The sequence below is a fragment of the Homalodisca vitripennis genome, chromosome 4 (assembly GCF_021130785.1).
Source record: "Homalodisca vitripennis isolate AUS2020 chromosome 4, UT_GWSS_2.1, whole genome shotgun sequence".
Lineage (NCBI taxonomy): Eukaryota > Metazoa > Arthropoda > Insecta > Hemiptera > Cicadellidae > Homalodisca > Homalodisca vitripennis.
The window spans coordinates 87,523,874-87,547,919 of record NC_060210.1 but is presented as its reverse complement, the minus strand read 5'-3'; the positions used below and the strand labels follow the sequence as shown (position 1 = coordinate 87,547,919).

The window sequence follows — 24,046 nt, the reverse complement described above, 5'->3', positions numbered from 1 at the left end:
TAAAACTTTTTTCCGAATATTCTGTACATTACTAAACCATACAAATCGTACTATCTGTCTACAAAATGTCTTGAGAGTATTACGACAGTAAACAAATCACAAATGTTACTATAAAACAGACTGTGTTGTTGGCCATAGTAATGTTTCTAATACATGTGCAGGAATTTTAGTACGATTTAAAAAGAAATGTGTGTTGTTTTGTATATTTTGCACCATAATAAAGTGAGATATAGTGCTGTATGTACTATTATGCTATTATAGTACAAGACATAACATTACAAGCCTGGGTTGAGACAAATAAGCTGGTGTTTAGCCTGAGATATATTGTTTAAACTTTGCATGAATATAGAAGATTAGTTCCTTGCGATAAAACTGGTATTACATTTGTTACTTCAGATCTCTTTACATTATTAATAAATAATTAAGCAAAAGAGCAGATTTGCAATGATATGTCTCGTGTTATAGCTGTATTTCTGTTGGAAATTGATTATATTCTAAGTCCATAAATAGGGAACACTGACCCTTGACGTCGGCGTGTTTGTATGAAAGTAGTGAAGCTACTTAGTTTTATGACATCAATACTATTCGGAAGCAAGTTTTAAATTATATTAAAAGTTTTGATTATCAATAATAGAGTTGGTCCTATTAGATCGTAATCATAAGCATAAAACCCACTTGTGGCTGGTTTTCATCTGACAGTAGCACCTCTTTACTAGATACAACAAAAACTGACATGTTACTTAAAGTGTTACTTAAATCTGGGTAATCCAGTGGATATCCAGAAGCGGCTGCACATCACTAACTGCTAATGTTGATATGTTGGGTTAAAAGGGCTGGTGGATAGGTCTAGTTTACTGCAGAGGATGACTTGGAGGAGGAAAAGGTGGAGCTCCCATAATTCTAAAGGTTGTTGCTAGCTTAAATGTGAAGGGTTATTGTTTTCTGCTGGAAGAGGCTGGAACATATTAAGTCTCCCTATCCCCGATTCTTTCAAGGTGATATGATTGAGATAGTACCTGTTATCCCTCTTTATGGGATCTCGACAAGAGGTGGCTCTTACCTGCAACCTTACCCATCCTGTATATCATGTTGTACCAATTGTATTAAATAATAATTCTGGGGTAACTGGATTACCGGTGGAAGGAGTAGGCCCAGAAGAATGATAAGGATTGGACTGTACAAAAGAGGCTGCTATCAGCGAGGCGCGCATCGCAGATGGCAGTGTTTGATATCGAAATTGAGAGGTGGGGTGAGGTAGGGGTGCCGTGCCTTCCGTCTCAGTTAATCGGAAGTGATTGTAACGAGTAGAGTTTGAAAGTGCTTAGAGTAAATCTTTTTGCTAATCGTCATCGAACCTGCGGGTAAGTGAACTTTTTAACTGGAGTCCAATCAATATATATTCTTAGTTATTTTGGAATAATTTTGGGGAAAGAAATATTGTAAAAATTAAATTTAATGGGAATTTAGGAACTTGTCCTTTTGATCTGTGCAATATAAAACTTGTTGGTGCAGTGAGCACATGTATATAAAATTTTATGTAAAAATACTAAAAGAGTTTTGTGGTTGTTACAGATGCTTTCAGCAATATTTTTAAATCTCTAACACTGAAGAATATTTTTAAATCTCTAACACTGAAGAATTTTTTAATTCTCTAACACTGAAGAATAATTTTTAAAGTAAAGTAAAGAAAATTAGTAATAAAATAAAATTGAATTTTGAAGATAAATTAAAGTGAAGAATTGCCAGATCAGATTAGAGTGTTAAAGTTTTTGAATTTTGAAAATTGAATAAAAAGCTGTAAGAACTTTGTACATTTTTGGAGTGACGAATATATTACGAGTTTGAATTTAAAAGTCATCAAGAAGTTTTTATTTGAATTTTAATTCCAGTAATTATTTTTAAGAAGAGTTTAGTTTGAACTTTATTTATTTTAGAAGATTTTCTTTTATTTTTAAACCTTCACAAAAGTTTTAAATTTCAAAGCTAACCCCTCATGTGCCAGTAAAACGGTACACTGTCATTCCAGACACAGCACATAGGTCTTTGGTTTCTACATCTTGTCCCAAGTAAACATATATAGAGTAAAAATACTGGCAATAATTATTTTAGCTGCCTTCAAACAGCTAACATCTTTACTGGGCATTTTGTTCTTCAGTTGAGTGATAATTTACTGATTTCTAAACTAAAACATGCAAAAAAGCCATGTCCTCCAAATCTATTTTGAGTGTTATATGTGACATTGTCTGTACAGAAGTGTTTTTATGGTAAATGAGTTGAAGCTTTAAAATGCTGTAAATGTGGCAAATGCCTTCTGGGGGTTGAACATTTTATCATATAAATATATTTTCATGTTAACTGTATTTTTCCAATATAAAATAGAATTAAAAGCACTTTTATAGACATTATATTTACTGTGGTTAGAAAACAACAAAACTTTCATGTTTAAATTCACTAATTTTATATACATTAAATTATACCTATTTGTGATTGGATAAAAAACACATCAACATGTCTTTTTTGTTCAGCTGATCCTTGCTCCCCTCCTACTGATGCTCCTGAGATTACCCACATATTAATTCCTGACCAGGTCAAGACTTATGAAGGCAGTTATTTTGGAAATGGTATTACAGTTCAATTAATACTTAGATTTAAATGCAAGTAGCATTTATTTTAAAGTTTTTAATACTTTTATTATTGTAATACAAATAAAATCGTGATATAGTGTAAATCAATAAATTGACGGTTATATTTTATAAATCACTAATTAGATCGAGTAAATAGGTTACCAAATCTAGTTCTTATCAGTGTATTCTTAAAATAATAAATTTAAATTTGATGCCCATTAATAGTAGATATGCACTTATAATTTTATTTCAATTTTGTTATCAACTATAATATTTAAAAAAATTAATATTTATTAAAACAAATTGTATATATTTGTATTTCATAACTTTAAAATAAGTAAACACAGATTGCAATGTTTTAATTAAATTGCACTGACAAGAAAGGATCTGTACGTGTTGTGAAAGTGGTAGCCTATGTACAGTAGTGTTCAGTGACATGACAGTCAATGAAGATATATGTGACAGTAGTAGCAGATTGGCACATCCTACTCCCCAACATAAATTGTTACTTCAACTTCCCCATCAGCGTTCCTACGGAACATTGCTGGCCATTTTTGTTCAAAGTTAGTTATTTAAATTAATAGAGTCCGCTAATTTTTATTTACTGCTCATTATCTTTGGTGTAAGTTTTGTGATTTATAAGAGAAATGCTCTTCGTTATGTTAGAATTAGTGAAGGCTACAACAAGTCTATTTTGAAATGATATATTAACAAATAGGGATTTATTTAGATTTAAATGTTGTTTTTTACCAAGTCAGAGTATACTTCTTCATTACCTGGCAGCACTTGTGATAATTACTCAGGTTCCAGATTGCACTTTATAGTACAGTTCATGTTCTTGCAGCCGTGGGAGGGGAGACTATTAATGATTTGTAGGCATACACTTATCATTAACACGTTCGCTACCGATATGTTAAATAAAAAACATATATATAGACCAGCCTGTCCCATATATGCGCCGTACGGTTTTTTACTCCTGGACCAGCGTCCCACATATGAGCCCGCTCGGGCCCGCTGATACAGACCGACGGCGCATATTTGGGACAGTGTTCTATTGTTACTAATAATATCCTGACAAATCACTGGTCTATTTTAAACGGTTTAATATTTTTCGTATCGGTCTCTGGGGGTGTCTGGCGCAAATATGGGACGGTTGGTCTCTGGATAAGTCAAAGTCAATGACCTGTATTTACGGTATATATTTCACTGGTCTCAACAGTATTAGTTTGTGAAATGCTCGTCCGCCGCGCCACTGCAGCAGAGCACGTGGTTCACTAAGTTTTGAGGTTATGTTCAGTGAATGAGGGTTACGTTCTGTGAGTAAGTTTACGTACTGTATAAGCTTCTATCTGATTTTTTATGAACATGGAGCCAAATAGAAAAACGAAGGCGTGTGTGTACCAACAGTGAGATTGACCGTGAGTTAATTGATAGTGACAGTGACACTGAAATAAGTTTCTTTATTTTCATCAGATGGTAACAGTGAGTACATTCCAACCTCTAACAGTAGTGATGATTCTAGTAGTGAAGTAGACCGCAATGAAGTTGTTACTGAAGTAGAGGCACATGAATATGTGCAGAATCAAAATAATTTTACCGATGATGTTAATGTACAGTTCGTTGCCAATGAAGTCCACAATGATGATCATATCAGTATTAATGGTTGTTGGACTGACACGAACAAAGTCCACTAATTCATGATTTTGTGGGTGAAGAAAAAGTGAATATACAAACAACTGATCCAGTTGAAGTGTTTGGCAATATTTTTGACACCGCCCTGTTAGAAAAAAATTGTCACATGGACAAACACCAGAGCTGGAATCATGCGAGGGACACCTCTTTCCAAACATGCTCATCTAAACTTTTGGGGAAAATGTTTCTGTTGAAGAATTGAAAAAATTTTTAGGTTTGTGTATGTTGATGGGTAATGTAAACCTTCCATCTATAAAACACTATTGGTCCAAGGACGGCTTATATGAGCATCCTATCTTTGGCCGGACCATGTCCCGCAATCGTTTTGAATGTATTTTAAGATGTTTGTGTTTTTATGATCCAAACATAGACTCCACAGACAATAGGATGCATAAAATTGAGAATGTCCTCAATGATATCTTAGCAAACTCTGTTAGGGTTTACAGCCCTGGGAAGTCACTTTCTCTAGATGAGGCTATGGTCCTCTTCAGAGGCCGACTGTCGTTTCGGCAGTATATAAAAAAACAAATCACACAAGTACGGTATAAAACTGTACGAACTGACAACATCTGATGGATTCATTTTAAATATCATCATCTACTTAGGAAAGGGGACACTTATTGACAAAGAAAAGGGCCACGCCTTTGAAGTTGTGAGAAAGTTAATGCAGAACTACCTCGGCAAAGGCCACATAATCTTTCTCGACAATTTCTACAACAGCGTGGACCTGGCCGAGTACCTCATGACCAACCAGACTAACATGTGTGGTACTCTACAGTCAAATAGAGTTGGGAATCCGCAAGTTGTGGTGCAAACAAAACTGAAAAAGGGGGGAGTGTGGTGAGCCGTCAAAGAGGTGACGTTACCGTCATGAAATGGCGAGATAAAAGAAATGTTTTGACTATTTCAACTTCAAATGGCCCCGAGATGGAGGAAACAAGAACAAAAAAGGGGAGAAGTGATCCCAAAAGCCCAGCATGGTTGTTCGCTACAACAAGGGTATGAGTGGGATTGATCGCAGTGATCAAATGATCTCTTATTATTCCACTCCTAGAAAGTCTCTTCGGTGGTACATAAAAATATTTTTTCCACCTGCTAGATGTATCACTGTGGAACAGCACATTTATTTTTTTCCAAATTGACAACGAAGACAACCTATCTGAATTTCAGAGACATTATTATAAAACAATACATTCATGTAGAACCCATTCCACGGAAACCTCGCCCCATCCGCTCTTCACAGACGACTCATGCTCCTGTCAAGCTGGAAAAGCGACTGAGGTGCCATGTCTGCCGAGAAGCACACAATACAAGGAAGCAAACCTTTTATGCCTGCTCTATTTGCAAGGACTCTAAAGACAAACCATTTGGCCTTTGCATGCCAACTTGTTTCAATCTATGGCATGAGAAGTAGGCCCAAACATCCAATTTATCTCAAGTACACTTTTGTTTGAATTTATTTGTAATCTTTGTAATGTAAAAGTTTGATTTATATGTCTTATAAAATATGTAAAATAAACTTGTTCATGGAATAGGTGTGTTTTTTTGTTAAAAAATTATCCTTGAATCTAAAGTATTTCAACAAATAAATAGTGGCTCATTTTTGGGACACTCGGTCTATGATACCATTTTGATGCTATAGACCGACCGGCTCATATATGCGCCGTAATAAAATAATGCTAAAAACCGCAAAAACAGAAATATACATCAAATAAATATATATAATTAGGGTTATTACAAAGTATAATAACCTATTTAAACAAAATCTTACCATCGGTCTGTGATGAAGGGCACACCAATATTAACTTGGTCTGTGTGTAAAGATCGTATTTCTGACGTCGGTCTCTCGTAATAACCCGGCGGCGCATATATGCGCCGCTCGGTAGCGAACGTGTTAAAATTTTATACTTTGGTAGGCGCAGACTTCTGGAAATACTGTCTTGTGGAAAAGTTGTCATTGTAAGATTAATAATTTTAAACTAAAAACTACTTAACTATAATCATTTAATTTTTTTTGTTTTAATGAAGAACCCAAAAATTTTAGAATTACATGTATATTAATTAGTGTATTAAGTATGTGTATTATGTAATATCCAAACATATGTACACAATTTATTATCTTTTAAAAACATTAAAAAATACGCAAAAATTTACTTATTAAACAAATTATTGCAATTATTATTAAGAACTCGACAAATTCTTCTAAAAATCATGTTGTTATTTGTTTGGCTGTATGATAACTCTTGATAAAAAGGTTCTAGAGGCTTGAAATTTGGCACACATGTTCCTCTTAGTCCAAAGAACTCTTCTATTGATTTTGGGGATAAAAAGGCTAAAGAGCAGCTAAATTCTAAGTAACTTCCTAAAGAAATACTGTGAAGTCTTGAAATGCCTCGTTATTTCTCATAAAGACCTTAAATAATCTTGTATTGGTTTGTTTTTAGTTAAAATCATCTTTATTTTATATGAAAAATTCATACGGAACATATAATCAGTGTGGTGTAACAATTCGCTAAGATTCTCTGTGACAGTCAGGTGTGTGAAAAAATAACTTTGTAGCATCTTTCATTGCATATAATTATGTACAGTGAAAGTTAAAAGTATGGCAATTCACAGATATGTAGGCCATAGTGTGGAGGTGCTTCATTCTGCTGAAACTAAACTTCATTACATGTTGATTGCTACTTGGATAGTTGGATAAACCCGATTTTGTACTATTTTCTGATATACCTCAGCGTTAAGGTTTCCATCAATAAAAAAGGGTCTAACAAACTGATCTCTCACATTGCCAAGCCAAACGTTTAATTTTTCGGGATGCTGTGTTTGTTGCTCTCTCATTGAATAAGGGTTAACATCAACCTAATAACGAACATTGTTTCTGATAATGTTACCATTTAACATAAAAATTGCTTCATCTCAAAAAGCAATGCTGTTTAATCTAATTGCATTATTATCAATGTTCCACATTATTATTTCACACAAAAAACTCGACAATCAAAATTGTCCTCACTTAGCTCATGAACTAAATGAATTTTGTCATGCTTTATAACCACTGTCATGTAAAACTTTACAAATTGATGTTTGAGATATACCTACTATTTGAGAAACATTTCGTGTTGGGGTATTAGGATCTTCTATAGTAGACTGTAAAACGTTAAGTGATAATGCTTTGTTTGCAGCTGATTTTTTACCACCCAGGTTTGGGGTGGTCTTTTATGCTGCCTGTTTTCTGGAAACATTGGAAAAGTTAACTCCTGATTTAGGTACAGGGTTTCGATTGGGATAAGTGTCATTAAATAAATTCCTTACTTCATCATAAGATCTCACCCGGTCTCCGTAGCCTTGCATAAGGATCTTAATACGCTCTTGTTCACTTAAAAACTCCATTTAAACCTAAAGTATCACAAAAACACATCGTAATTTTGTTGATTCCAACCAGAAACTGAACATGATACTGGACCTCGTAACTGATTATATATAAGGAAGGTCTGCTCTGAAGCAGGTAATAACTGTAAAACAGGTTTGAGTTTGTAAGGCAAGTGGTTGTCTATTGAAGCTATTTGCCTTCTTAATGTAAATGTTCATGTCTTTCCTCAATTAATTTTTAATATATTTCAATGAGCTGCCATGTTTTACTGGGTTGAGATAGATAGCTTTAGTTTCCACTGCTCTTCTTCTTTTTATCAAGATCTTTCAAATGAAGTGTCACTTAATGTGTCCTTACAAATTTGGAGTCACCCCCCCCCAATCCCATTTTTGAGAAATGGGAAAAGTTGTAACAACAACTAAAAAGTGATCTTCTATTCCTAGAAAGATGACACGAGTTCCATCCCTCCATCTTTTTCCAACAAAAACTAAACACAGTGTCCCATACTTTTAACTCACACTGTATAGAGTGCATATTGACTTATTTCATATACATTCACTGTGACCTTCACTGTTGAGCCAGGCAGATAAAATTATAATTACATTCTGGTAAATTGTTGTATCTTTGACAGTAATATAGTGTAGGCACCTTACATGAATTGAAATCATTGAACGATTTTAACTTGGAATAATTTCTAGCTAGGAAATTAAATTTGTTTTACTCAAAACAATACAATAAATTTTTTTGTTTATTCGGTTAGATTAACATTCACACTAAATTTGTTTTACTTCACAATTTTTAATTTAGTTTTGATTTTCATCTAGGAAAGATAACTTAAATGGCTTTTACTAATGGTTAACTTGTAATTCAGACAAAAAGTATAATTTTAGCTAAAATCTCGGTAGCACTCTTGCTGTATTTTATCCCCTGAGATTAGATAAGTAGCAAGGTTACACAATAGATCTGTTTACATTTTATCATAATATGTCCTCTCTCTCTTTTACAGTAAATCACTTGAGTTGTATTGTAAAAATTTGTGATCGAAAGTGATTTAGAAATAATATTTTTACCGATTGTAAATGTTTTGAATAGTTTAGTTAAATATATGATAAGCAATAAAATATAGTATGTCAAATTATCTTGTATGTCTGTCTGTCAAGTGGTAGTGTAAATCATGTCAGTTTGCTGTTAATTAGAATGAAATGCCCCATAATTGTTCTTTTCCCATACTCAAGTTAAGAGGGGATGATACATAATATAAAGAATTTACCTTAAGCCAACTATTAAATAAATTACAGTTGTGTGGAATGTCTTTATGACCACAGGCAAGTAAAGTTGTACTTATTTTGGTGTAATTTTCAGATGATTGTAATCATTTAACTTTTAAGCCAGAGTATAAAAATTATCTGGAAAAGAACTCTACAAAATTGGTGTATGGTTGGAGCCAGCCATTTGTAGGAATTGAGGACTGATCTTAGACAAGATGTTTGAGGACTGAGCCATGTTCTGGCTCATTCGCTTGAGTTGGCACAAATGTTATGGGCACTGTGCCATGATCAATGTTTCATCTTGTGGACAGGAAAGTTGTGTTTAATAATCTCAACATTGAGTCTTGTAGAATTGACTCTCAAGTCAAAACCAACAGATTTCACTCACTTCTTGCTGGTCACACACTGTGGGTACTCTCCCAGTTGGTGTTTCATCTTGTGGACAGGAAAGTTGTGTTTAATAATCTCAACATTGAGTCTTGTAGAATTGACTCCCAAGTCAAAACCAATAGATTTTACTCACTTCTTGCCAGTCACTTGCGCTGTGGGCACTGTGCCATGATCAATGTTTCATCTTGTGGACAGGAAAGTTGTGTTTAATAATCTCAACATTGAGTCTTGTAGAATCGACTCTCAAGTCAAAACCAACAGATTTCACTCACTTCTTGCTGGTCACACACTGTGGGTACTCTCCCAGTTGGTGTTTCATCTTGTGGACAGGAAAGATGTGTATGATAATCTCAACATTGAGTCTTCTTGAATTGCCTCTCAAGGTTTTATTCAATTCTTGTTGGTCACTTACAGAAGGATAATTATATAAAGAGGGTTAGATTGATAATAGATTTAGTTGAAAAACTGAATCTAATATTTTGAAACAACAAACAATGTATTGAGTATTTCTTTTGTGATAATATTTTATTATTGGTTATTTGATTAACATGATTGTATTATTGAATCTCAGTATCCTATTAAAATGAAATGCCTATTAAGTTCCAGTTACATTGAATAACAATGTTTAAATCCTATTAACTTAACTGTAATTATATCAAGTCACAGACTATTATTTGATAAAGGTTATTTTAAGAATTTGACATGATAATTAGGATATTACTAAACATGTTCGATAGATAATTTATACTACACAAAACAGGTATCTGAAATTAAGGTCACATGTTTTATATGTTCTTTCATTGTGTTCTAGCTTCTTGTGGCCCAAATATGATAAGAAATATTGGAATATGTCATTAAATCTAAAAGATTCTGATTGAAGCTATGGATCTTACTGTTGCATAACTATTTCTTGTTTCCTTTAGTCCAGTTGATTTTGCACCCACCCACAAGTTCTTTGTCCTAACTAGCTCGTTCACATCCATTGGGCATTTACCTGAACCTATACTTTCATCACTGTATATACATAATCATCTGTTCAACAAGATTGATTCAGTTCTAGGTATCATGGACATTCACCTCAAAACTAACCACTGAGACTTAAAAAATCCTCAAATTCTTCAGCTGTAACTTAGTTTAATTGAATCTTTGCCTTGTCTTAAATTACTAGACCTAATGCAGTGTCATTATGGCTAAAATTTCCAGTAAACTGGGCTAATTCATTACATTAGCCTTGTTTGTCTGAGACAATTCTCACTCTTTCAGATGGCATATTTGAGCTGATCTTTGATTTCGCTTTTGAGAACAAAAGAGTTGAAACAATTATGAAACTAATTTTTAAATGATGAAAATTGTATTAAAATATCTATTACCTTATAGTTTGTTTTTTTTTTTCTAAAGAAAATCACCTGGTCCCGGCAACCTCTCTCACACACCAAACATCTCACTTTAAACATTTACCACACAAAATGTTTTTCTTGTACTCGAATACATGGGTGACATGTATTTTTACTGCTAAACAGTAAAATATTGTTTCCGAGGTAATATATATTTTAATGTGGTAGTAGACGTCTACTAAGTGAGATGCTTAGTGTTTGAGAGAGATTGCCTGGACCTGGCTCTGTTGGGGATCTTTAGAAAAACTGTAGTACTTGTACACAACACTCATTACACCACTATACATTGGACCAAATTTGAACGTATTATAATATTGACAATATTTTTTATTGCATTAGTAAGACATGTTACGCTTATGGATCAGAACTAATGGCCCTTAGAAATTTCAGATTTGTGATAATTCTAAGTTAAATTGAATCCTAATATTTCATCATGATTACTTAATACTATTTTAATACATTATTAGCTTTGCAATTATTAACAAGTTTGAATTGTAATCTTAATATTTTGTAGCAAAAAGCCCATTAATAATTCTAAAGCAACCCTATATAAAACTTAAAGAATGACAGAATAATTTTTAATGTTGAAAATAATAATATTTGTCAATGAAAAGTTTGTTAGCTTGTTGATATTGTTTTAATGGGAGAAATGTTTAAATATTACACAATATAGGTGACCAGCTGGTATAATGGCCTACAACTGGGCTAGCCTACTTGGCCAAGAGCCAGATGAATGTGGCTTTCTATGGTACCTGGAATGTACAATCCGATGGTTGCAACACATGTGACTTGTTGCTTGTTTTGTTCACTGACAGATTTGTGTTAAGTTGTAAAAGTATTAGTTAAATTATATTTCACAGCTAATGTTTGTGTTCATAAATTTTGTTTTTTTTTACCTGTCAATTATTATTAGTTGTTTAATTTTGAAAAATCCAAAATTAATATAACAATCCACAGTCTTCAATAAATTTTTTCTAATTTGGCCAGACTGTAATTTTAATATTAAGGATAATTAAAATATTAATTGGAGTGCAGTAAATAATCCTCAACTGCTCATATTAATTCCAGCAATCCATCCCCTATTAATTTGTTGCATTGATGCAACAGGGTGTGCCATTGTTTTATTATTTTGTTATTATTTTATCAGTCCTAACAGTATAAATTGTTTTAAATAAGGTTTAAAATAAACTAGCTTGTTTTTGAGTAATATCCGTTCATTTTTTATGATGACATGTAAAAAAGCACTGGTGTTTGTATAATGTAATAGAGCACTGATAGCAGGTCCAGTAGCTTCTTATTGCCTTGCCAGAAATAATGATCAACACAAATATTACATTACTCAAATCACAACAAATTTAAAAATTGATTTCATTGTCATAAAGCGGAGGACTCAACCCAGCCTTGTTTTCAACTTAACTAACAAAATATTTAAAAAAAAACAAATATTGTTGAGAAAGATAGTACAACGGAACAATTGTAATAGTTTAGAGTATTGTCTATAGATTGAAATACTTGTCAAAAGAAAATCTCAAAGCTGAGCAAGTCAAATCGAGTTGAGCTTTTTGCAGTGGCACTGAACCATCTGGAAGTCAATTCTATTCTTGCATGTGGGAGAGGGTTAATGTGACATATTAACTACTTTTAAAACTTCGGTTATGATACCAATGGTAATTTAGTTTTCTCTTTGTGGATTAACTGTTAGTGCAAACACTGTAAAATTAAATGTGGTTGTTTAGTTGTACCTTGTTTTAAAATAAATTAGAACTTTAATACCCGAGCAAATTGTAGTTAAAACAATCTTTATTTGCTGACTAGTTTTTTAAACATCCAGTGGCTCACTTTACAACTGTTCATGATTCAGGCAATTTTGTAAAATTTGCAGGATTATCTTTAAAAAATGCTAAAGACACTATACTAATAAAAAATATATGTGTTATTGTAGCCTACTTGTTTGGAACATTCCATACAGTTAAAATATAACCTAAAATTTATTATTAATCATTAACCTAAAATTTGTATTAGATATAATATGAAGAAAAATTATAAAGCATTATGTTTGTCACGTTTCCAAAATCACTAAATAAAAACTGCAGTACTATAGAAAAAGTATGAAATGGCCACTTTAAAAATTGTATTATTAGAACAATGTTTTCATTTCAGAATATTTTCAGAATATTTCTATTTTCTCTATAAAGTTGTTCTGCATAAACTAATGCACTATGCCGAAAATGTTTTTACACTAAAGAGCTACTTCTGTTTGAGCAGTTCTATTTTAGAGTAATGTTCTTATTAGGGTACGATCTATTTTTTCAGGAGACAGCAGAATAATAATATATTCAATAGTAATACTTATTCAAATTTTGTTTCAGCGGACATCATTTCTTGTGTAGAATTCAACCACGATGGAGACTTGTTGGCCACTGGTGACAAAGGGGGCAGAGTTGTTATTTTTCAAAGAGACCCAATTGTAAGGCATATTAAAAAAAGTATTATTTAAATAAGTTATATTGTAGAAAACCATTTGTAAATTAAGAGTGTTTTTCTTGTTTTATTTTTATTAAGCGTTATTTACCCTATATGGTTACATATTAAAAGCATAAAAATAATTGTTCTGTCTTAGAGTATTTCAGAATAATTATTTCTTAATATGCTAGTCTTTTAATGATGAATTAAAAGAACAATGGAGATGGATATTATAATTTTATACTTTTCAAGTTATTTAATGTTCATTATCTTATTGCATTGTAGAGTTACCCAAATATCTAAACAATCCAGACTGAACAAATTAATTAATTTTAACAGCTTTTTTCTTTATTATCTTCTAAGATTAGAAATATAGAAACTATTACATTTGATTTATCCTTTGCAATTTGAGAAAACAATGACATTTACAAACAAGATGCATAATAGAGGTAAAAATATTGAATATACTTGTAAATGCAATGTTTCAGAGTAAAAATTGCATTCCAAGACGGGGAGAATACAACGTATACTCCACGTTCCAGAGTCATGAACCTGAGTTTGACTACCTTAAAAGTTTGGAGATAGAAGAAAAGATTAACAAGATTAGATGGTTGAAGCGTAAAAACCAAGCTCACTTTCTACTTTCAACTAATGGTACGTCTGTCTTACGAATTACTTAATCTCCAGTAGAGACCAGGCACCACATTATAGCCTGTGGCTCATTTTATTGAGTCTGCAGTAGAGCCGTGGTGCGAAAGTAAAGTGTGTGCTGTTCATAAGTTTGTTAGTTTTTACTAACCTATTTTTATTCAGTTCATACAACTAACAAATAATCTTCTTGGAAAGTAATATTAGAATTAGTTTAGCTTGTTTTTATTTAAAGTGCATTTATTGAGATCTTATCGCATTTGATATATGAATGTACTTAATCCATAGTGCATCTGTAATCAACTATTTATAGGCAGTCTTGAAAACATGCATAATTTGTGCCAAAGTGCAAAAAAAGTAGTTGTGATGTGTTATGCATGATGATCAATTAACGGTACTGCTGCCATAACATTTGTGTCTCCTATATCATTGCTAATATTTGTAACAGCTATATGAAAAATATTCAATTGCCAAAGAATGTTTGGCATAGATTTTCTACTTTTTGTTTGATCCAAAATTTCAAGATTGTAACTAAAACAATACTTTTCTTAAGTTGTACTGAGCAGTATGTGCAATCTTTCATGAGTTTATTTTATTTGTCAGACATAGGTTTTGTAAAATGTTGTGGCAGTCTCAGTGAGTAATGTTTTTATAGATATATAACACCACTTTATAGCCTGTTGCTCATTGAATTGAACCAACAGTAGAGCCGTGGTGTGACAGTAACTTGAACTTGACGGAATGTGAGTTCTGGTGGACTAATGTGTTGTTTGGTTCTAACATTGCATTGTTACTAACAACTCATTTACTCATCTGTAGGCCCAGTAAATGAATAAGTGTAAACAAAGCTATTTGTTGGGTGCGCTATTCTGAGACTGTATTCTAAACAGTTCTTTGATTGTTCGTGTTATTTTATATGATTGATTCTTCTTTCGGATTAAACTGATGTAAATTAGAAAAATAACATTTTTAAATAGTTTTATTACACAGTACAATTAATTGATCTTGTTATGTTACTAAAATGGCAAATGATTTGCATAGTGTTTTATTAATATGTAAATATTTTTATAAAATGTATAAGATATACATTTGAGTAATAATAAATTTAAATATTTAAAGACACATTTTTATTTTATTTATTTCTGAAATTTTTTGGAAAATATACAAATTTAATTATGTATTTGTTGGAATTAGCAATGGCGATTGGTGTATACGAGGGCCATCCGGAAAGTAGTACCCGTTTGTGAAATAAAGACACAGAAGTAAATATTAACAAATATAAACATTTTTATTGAAACGAGCATACCTTAAACTACTTCTCCACATAATCTCCAAGCAAATTTAAGCATTTGTCATAACGTGTGACGAGTTTTTGTATTTCAGCGTCATATTCCTCCGCCGCCAGCCGATTGAAATACGTAGTCACGCCTTCTTTAAGTTCTTCATCACTGTCAAATCCTTTTTCCCGCCAAAAACTCTTTAAGTTTTGTAAAGAGATGAAAATCTGAAGGGGCCAAGTCCGGGCTATATGGTGGATGGTCGAAAATTTCCCAATTGAATTGCTGCAGAAGCTGTTGTGTTATCCCCGCCGCATGAGGCCTTGGTTTTGTGCTCATCTGTAAGCATGCGAGGGACCCACCTTGCACAAATGTTTGAATAATGCAGATGGTCTTTGACAATTTCATGAACAATTGTTCGAGAAACATTAGGGAAATGTTCACAGATGTCATCAATTGTGACGCGCCGATCGTTCCTCACGAATTCGTCTACTGACCTCAGCAGTTGATCTGTAATGACAGATGGTCTCCCTGAACGCTCATCGTCGTGTGTGTTCCCCCTCCCCAAGTTGAAATTACGACACCAGCGCCGAACAGATGACTCTTCCATCACATTGTCTCCATACACTTCCTTTAATTGGCGATGAATATCACAAGGTCGAATGTTTCTTGAGTTGAGAAATTTTATTACAGCCCTCACTTCACAACTGGCGGCGTTTTCAATTTTTTTAAACATTATGAACTGCCACAGAAACAACACAGGCAATGCTAGCGTCACGGAACTTGTAACAGAGAAGGCAGACAAGCCACTGAAGCGATCTGACCTTGACCGGCGGCTACTCGCGTCGTCAGCGCCTTACGCGGCTGAAACGGGTACTACTTTCCGGATGGCCCTCGTATTTGATTCCTCACACTGTTTTACTATACATACTATAGTATTTATGAAAATTGGAAGTGATATAACAATGTTTATTCGAAAAGTATCAGACCTCTCTTAGATGGCTGATTGTTACGCAACCAATCATCTCAAACCGGTTATAGGGTTGAGGGCAGTGGGTGGAATCCTTCCAAGGCCATCTCTAAGCTTTGCCCATTCATTAAGATAAAGTGCTCTGTTTCGTATTTTGTTATTTGTACTTACATCCAGAAAGTTCATTTTCAAATTTTCATGTAATATTTCAGAAATTGTAGGTATGAGATACCATAACCTTCTTCTAATTCCTGTACAATCAATCGATGGTATTTAATGGTATTCGTTGATTGCTGCACAAACTTATTCAACATTTGCTAGATATCAGGCTGTTATAATCCTGCTAGGTCGCTGGTCATTCTCCACTCGAATTCGGCCATTGTCGAATCTCCTAACCTACTGTTAATTGAGTATCACCATAACTCTTCATCAACATTTTGTGTGCCATAGAAACTATTTATAAAGCAGAAAAATCAAGGTTCTGGTAATAATTCACATTGTCTTTGCATACAAAACAGTGCCTGTATGACTCACTGACTGGACGCTGCAAATTCTGGGCAGTAGACTTGGAATGATCCCATCCCTTCATCACTATAATCAATCTGAGACTGGAATGATCCCATCCCTTCATCACTATAATCAATCTGAGACGGTTGTGCGCTTAATAATCGGCATGCAAAGGGAGATTAGTTACTTTTCTGACAAACCACATATACTGGGTTTAAATAGAATCGGTAACTTTAAATATATATATATATATATATATATATATATATATATATATATATATATATATATACATCTTGTACTGTAAAACAAACCAAAAACTAAAAAAAGGCCTGGCATCCTTTAAAAGTGTCTGTGCATCCTTTAAAAGTGTCTGTGCTGTACCTCACCATTCTTAGACAGACTTTTGATTTTTTTGTCTGGCACTAAAGAGGTTAGCAATATAAATCAAGTAATGTTGATTGTAGAATTAATTAGCTTGACTCTGGATCATATTTTTGGGAGTTGATCAGCTCATGATAGTAATCTGTTTGACGTTTCTCTTAGAACAATTTATTTGTTACTGTATATTATAATATACTACTCAGGTGATTGTTGTTTTAAACAAACTTATGTATGTATAAAAAATTTTTGCTTGTAGATAAAACAATAAAATTATGGAAAGTATCAGAGCGAGACAAGAGGGTGGAGGGTTATAACACCAAAGAAGAGAATGGACAAACTAGGGACCCTTCATGTATTACTGCACTGAGGGTAAGTTTCGTATTATCTAAGTATTAAAAATTTAAAATAAATTCTGTGCATGGTGGAAAGAAAAATTGGTGTGCCATTACACATCTACAGCAGGGTTGCAGGCACATGACGTCATTCATGATTTCTTGAACTGTTATTTCATTTTCGTGGCTGATGTTTATGTTTTTGTGCGAGAACAATATTTTCATATATTCATATAAAAGCCATACAGGCATGTTTTTGTCATATTATGTGCATATATTGAAGTAAAGTCGTACAATTAGCATAAACTGTATCACTCCCTGAACAAACAGAGGTATTCGCAATGCCATGCACTCTGTGAGTGACCGCGGACGAAACTGGGCTGCCGAACTAGCATACCACCATTCTTTCTTTGTGGATAAGATTTTGTTTAATTCATAGCCAAATTAGATTGGTCTATTGGGTTGTGATCTATTACATAAAAATGTGGATGAAAAGTAATAAATGTTATTATTGGATCAGCACCATATACAATCACAAACATTAAATAAAACCATCACAAGCAGCTTACTTTTATTACTTCTTTACAGACCTGTGTCATCGAAGACTATATTAAATAACTATGTCAACCAAAATATCTGCTGTTAGTGTAAAATTAATTAGATGTCTAAGTTGTTCATTCATCCTAACTCTGTTTTATGCTTAAAAATGGGTAACTAATAATAATTACAAAATTCCAACAATATTCTATTAAATATTAATTTAAAATTATTGTTGTATTGAATTTTATGAGTTATTACTATAAACAACAACCACAAACAACAATGTCTATGATGGCAGGTACCTATAATAAAACCAATGGAACTGATGGTAGAAGCATCGCCAAGACGGATATTTGCCAACGCACACACATACCACATCAATTCCATCAGCGTTAACTCGGACCAGGAGACGTACCTGTCAGCAGATGACCTGCGGATAAACCTGTGGCATCTGGAGATCACCGACCAGAGCTTTAACATTGTGGACATTAAGCCCAGCAACATGGAAGAGCTGACGGAAGTGATCACGGCCGCAGAATTCCATCCACTCGAATGTAATCTGTTTGTCTACAGCAGCAGCAAAGGAACAATTAGGCTGTGTGATATGAGACAGGCGGCGTTGTGCGATAGACATTCTAAATGTGAGTCCATCATCCTTTAGTTATGGATTTGATCTAATCAGGTATGAGAAGTTGATATCCTATTATATATGAATATTGGTGAGCTTTATCATTGTGGATTCATAACTAATCAGGTATGAAGAGAAGCCGATCTGTAAAATATGAGATGTAGTGAGTTCCATTATTGTGGAGTTATGAAATTGTTCTATCCAGATAAGAGGAGAAACTGATCCCCTGTAATATATGAGTATTAGTGGTCAGATACGTTATTTTTGAGTGGTGAAATAGTACTCAAGTATGAATAAAAGTCGTGATTGTTATCTTTCTGCTTCAAACCGCAGCAAATCGTAGCTCAAATAATTAACATTTTGAGATATCTCGTTGCCACTATGGTAACCAATTTTCAATCTAAAAATGTTGAACTGAAACTAACGATAAAAATCTGAAACTCAATATAAAAGTAAATAAATAAAACATTTGTTTGTAGGAAATAAAGAAAAAATAAACATGGTTCTTAGTTGGTTTTCTTTTTTTAATCAAACAAAGCAATATAAAATACTAAATGAAGACTCTACTTGTGCAGCCTTATAGATTTATTTACTAATTACCATGAATCTATGTCTATTTTTGGCTTACTCATTAGATCAAAATTATTCCAATTAACCCTTACCGCGCGATGCACTCAAACGCTGAGTGAGGTCCACATGTTACTGAAACGCTGTGAACTCAGATGCTGAGTGCATTCAGTTTATTGGCTACAAATGACGTGTTGTTTACAACAAACGTGCTAGAACGAAGGGGAAGGTTGATTTATGGCCTGGGCAACCCAACACGTGGACACGGACCGTTCCTTGTCGACAGACAAAATATTATTTATTGTTTTTGTGTCTGGAGCTTCACGGCGACACTCCAGGCAGCGCGGTTGACTCAGGGTCTGCGTGCGTGTACTGCCAGCCGTCAGTCACTTGTATCTCGCTTTCAACTACGGATCGTTGCTTACTCGTTTTCTATTTTTATTCAGTTACAATATTATTTTAGTGTACAAAGACATTTTTATAGTAGTGTTTATTTGTAGTGTGATGTAGTTTATGTGTTATAATAATGGTTATTTAGTATCAGTTAGTTTTTATTAGTATTAGTGTTTCTTTTGTGAAAATATGGCGAATCCAGACGATCCGGAGTTTGATAGTTTTGTTGAGGGGATAATGGACACATCCTTTTCGAGTGCTTTTTATCCAAATGAACCAGAAGATTTCGATATGGACGATGTGATTTTGCACAATATAACTAACAGTGACACAGACAGTGAAAGTGGTGTTCCAAATGAAGGATTACCAAGTACTAGTGGCGGTAATCAAAATAATGACGGATTACCAGGTATGTCAACTTTCATGAGGAACTATAGGCCTATTCCCACAAATGATAATGAATGGATAGATGTAACCAATTTCGATCAAGGACCTTCTACTACTATTCCGATTTATAGTGTAAATACTGGGCCTAACTTGCCCACCAGCTTTGATCATAAGACAAAACCAATGGACTATTTTGCTTTATTTTTTAATGATGACTTGTTAAAATACATTTGTGATGAGACTAACTATTTTGCTAATACAAAAAAAACACGTTTGTTGTCACCAAATTCTCGCCTACAAAAATGGACAGACATATCTGAAGTAGATTTGAAAGCTTTCTTAGGAGTTATCATCAACATGGGCCTTTTAACTATGTCTAATATAAATAATTATTTCTCTACTAAGTGGGTTAAGCGGATGCCATTTTTCAGCGATGTGTTTTCTAAGGACGAGTTTCTCAATATATTTTGGAACATCCATTTTAACCACAACGAAACGCAACTACCAAGAGATAAAGGGTTTCTTGTGAGACCTATTATTGATCATATAAAGAAAATGTGTCAATTGTTTTATAATCCAACTAATTCCGTAGCTATTGATGAAAGCACAGTTTCCTTCAAGGGAAATATTAGTTTCAAGGTTTATAACCCTCAGAAACCTGTAAAATTTGGAATGAAACTTTTTGTTGTCTCAGACTGTGATAACGGTTATGTTTATAATTTCATTCCATATTTTGGAAAAGAAACCTTGATTTCTGGTTCAAATCTATTGAAAACCACTCAAATTGTGAAAGTTCTCAGTGATTCTGTAATCTATAAAGATGTAACTAATCCCAAACGCGGTCTTCATGTATATACCGACCGCTACTATACAAGTCCGGAATTAGCCGCAGAGCTATTGAAAACTCATTGCCATCTCACGGGCACTGTAATGACGCATAGGGTTGGAATGCCACGTGGACTCAAAGAAAAATATAAAAAAATGAAAAAAGGTGATTTATTTTCGTACCGAAAAGGAGACACCTTAGTTGTGAGTTGGAGGGACAAGAGAGTTGTTACCATGCTCAGCACTAAGAGCAAAGGGAGCAAACACGATATGACAATTGTTCCAAGTAAATGGCCCAATCAACCTCCAATACCAAAACCTAATGTCGTCCTAGATTATACAAAGCACATGGGTGCTGTTGATAGAAGTGACCACTTCATATCCAATTACCAATTCATGCGCAAAACAAAGAAGTGGTATAGGAAAATATTTTTCTGGCTACTAGAAGTAGCAATTGTAAACTCTTATTTGTTGTATAAGAGTATACAAACTACACACGGCCGAAGACCAATGTCACATGAGGAATTCAGGGAGAGCCTTGTTGAAGATCTTGTGGCAGAGAAGGCAAGTCTACGGAGAGAGAAGAGACGACGGCGCGCGCCAGCTGGGCCCCTTCACGAGCGGCTAAGTGGGCGGCATTTCCCATCAAAGGCAGAAAAAAGGAGAAGGTGTGTTGTTTGTATGCAGAACGGACATAGACGTGACACACCATATTTCTGCAAAACATGCACATCAACCCCAGCACTTCATGTAGAAGACTGTTTTGAAGCATATCATACAAAAGAAAATTTTTAGGTAAAATTTTGATTTTTTTATTTACAAATATGTATATAATTTTGCTAATACAACATTATAATTAGAATTTTATTAATTTTTGTTTTATTTTAACATTACAGAACCTAAAACCAAACATAGCTTTTAAAATTTAAAATTTGTATTTTTTACATAAGTTTCAGCTTTTTGGGTACATTTAGCATTTGAGTGCATAGCGCGGTAAGGGTTAAAAAATGTTGTAATAATATAATTCATGCTAATGTAAATTATATTAATTTAATAAAATATGTCACAAATTAGTAATATGGCACATTCAATAATATTATTCTGTTGTTTTTCAGTATTCGAAGAACCCGAAGATCCGACAAATCGCAGCTTCTTCTCTGAGATAATCTCGAGCATCTCAGATGTGAAGGTGTCGAATTCGGGCCGGTATATGATCTCCAGAGACTACCTGTCGGTTAAGGTGTGGGATCTGCACATGGAGACTAAGCCGATCGAGTCGTATCCTGTGCACGAGTACCTGCGGTCTAAGCTATGCTCGCTCTATGAGAACGACTGCATCTTTGACAAGTTTGAGTGCTGTTGGAGTGGTAATGACTCGTGCATCATGACTGGTTCCTACAACAACTTCTTCCGAATGTTTGACAGGGTCAACAAACGCGACGCTACTCTCGAAGCGGCCAAGGAGATAGCCAAGCCCAAGACTGTTTTGAAGCCCAGGAAGGTAAGTGAATTTTTTCAAGAACAGAATATTATTTTGGGAATTTTGTGAAAATTGGTTTTGAGTGTGTTATTACACAATGTTATAGTGTCAACGTAATTAAGTACTTTCTGAACAAAGGCGATCTTAACCCTGGAACTGGCGGTCATATTTCTCTCAGTGGCAGAGTGTTTTTGGTACTCCATACATTGCCGTATATTTATTTTATTATTACATGTTTACTATAAAGTACCTATGTCATATTATATATTTCTTTATTCAGCATTGTTCAAGGAACATTTTTCACATAACATAATTAAAACAAAAAAATTCCCTTATTCTACCTCTTCATGAAAAATAATTTTCTTTAGAAAAAATAAAAATTAGTTCAAAGTTTTTGATTTGTAAAATTATTGTTGTTAGTGATATGCAAAATTCAAAATATAAAAAAGGAAGAGCATTTAATTCTGAGTAAAAATAAAACAACACATAGTTTATAAGGTATTTATTTTTACATGTGGTAAACGATACAAAAATCATACACTGACATTCGAAAGTGCTACTTACCAACAAAAGTAAGAACTTCAAAACTCACTTGGATTTGTATAATCTTGTAACTATTAGTTTATATTAATTTTTTTTAAATTTTTTATTATATATTTTTTTAATTATGTTCTGAGTAAATGTCTAAATCGGAATCCTAATCCTTGCTTATTTTATGTACAACTAGTTCTCGAATGTCACTTGAACGATCGCGGAAATTACGATCCATTACGTAAACACATACAAAAAACTTACATTATTGTGTTATATACACACACCCATCATTACAACTAACTCAAACAAACAATAAACCAGACAGAACACCATGCAGCTGACGAAATAACAATAGCCGAATGAACCAGTTGACTCACGCTGCGCGCGCAACTAGCGCGGTACGCGGGAGATGGTAAACAAACAGTTTAGAGATTATAAAACATATGGACGTATAACGAAACGATAAAATTATTTATTAGTGTATTATTTACATAAATTGAACCGTTCTCTTTTGATTGGTATCAATGTACAGCTAGTTTTCGAATGTCACTTGAACGATCGCGGAAATTACGATCCATTACGTAAACACGCACAAAAAACTTACTATTATTGTGTCATATACACAACCATCATTACAACGAACTCAAACAAACAATAAACCAAACAGAACACCATGCAACTGACGAAATAACAATAGCCGAATGAACCAGTTGTCTCTCGCTGCGCGCAAAACTAGCGCGGTACGCGGGAAAAAGTAAACAAACAGTTCAGATATTATAAAACGTATGGACGTGTAACGAAACGATAAAATTATTTGTTAGTGTATTATTTACATAAATTGAACCTTCCTCTTTCGATTGGTATCAATACCGATACTCTTTGATCCAGTTTTAAGTACGTAATATTGAGAAATAAAAGACGTATTAAAACGCCCGATATCGGGCGCTGCCATCTAGGATGCGACTAAAACGCCCGATATCGGGCGTTTGCCAGTTCCAGGGTTAATGACTGATTTTTGTGATACCTGGCTACTTTTTGCTGTTCACTGCTGCAGCTTCTATCACTACCTTAGTTTCAATGATACTCAACCTCTTGCAGATAGCAATATAACAACTGTTCTTGTGTCACATATCCACCGGGCATATGATAAACTGCCATCATCTGGTGACATTGTGACACATTCTGCAGCAACTTTGTGCTATGTATGGCATTCTGCACGGTACTGGACATCTAAATGTCATCTTTTCCTGTATTCTTATTGGGAGGTGGTTAATTTGAATGTGGATGAGATAAACATGGTCATGATCTTGAATTCTCAGGGTATCAAAGTTTACCTGCGTATTTGAGGTGATGACATTTGCTTTGGTTGGATTGAA

At 33.8% G+C, this 24,046-nt stretch overlaps 1 protein-coding gene across 8 annotated transcripts in view; it reads left to right on the top strand.

Moving 5' to 3' along the window:
* LOC124359707 (protein phosphatase PP2A 55 kDa regulatory subunit) overlaps nucleotides 1–24,046 on the top strand; it is a 144,191-nt gene that overhangs the window by 111,443 nt on the left and 8,702 nt on the right. For 6 of the 8 annotated variants that reach the window (XM_046812664.1, XM_046812665.1, XM_046812663.1 and 3 more), the window contains 6 exons: nucleotides 2,526–2,621; nucleotides 13,105–13,202; nucleotides 13,687–13,852; nucleotides 17,241–17,353; nucleotides 18,155–18,497; nucleotides 21,772–22,157. In XM_046812664.1, the coding sequence (XP_046668620.1) occupies nucleotides 2,526–2,621; nucleotides 13,105–13,202; nucleotides 13,687–13,852; nucleotides 17,241–17,353; nucleotides 18,155–18,497; nucleotides 21,772–22,157 (1,202 nt within the window). The remainder of the gene's footprint in view (nucleotides 1–2,525; nucleotides 2,622–13,104; nucleotides 13,203–13,686; nucleotides 13,853–17,240; nucleotides 17,354–18,154; nucleotides 18,498–21,771; nucleotides 22,158–24,046) is intronic. The other 2 variants (XM_046812662.1, XM_046812668.1) reach the window with 1 other exon arrangement.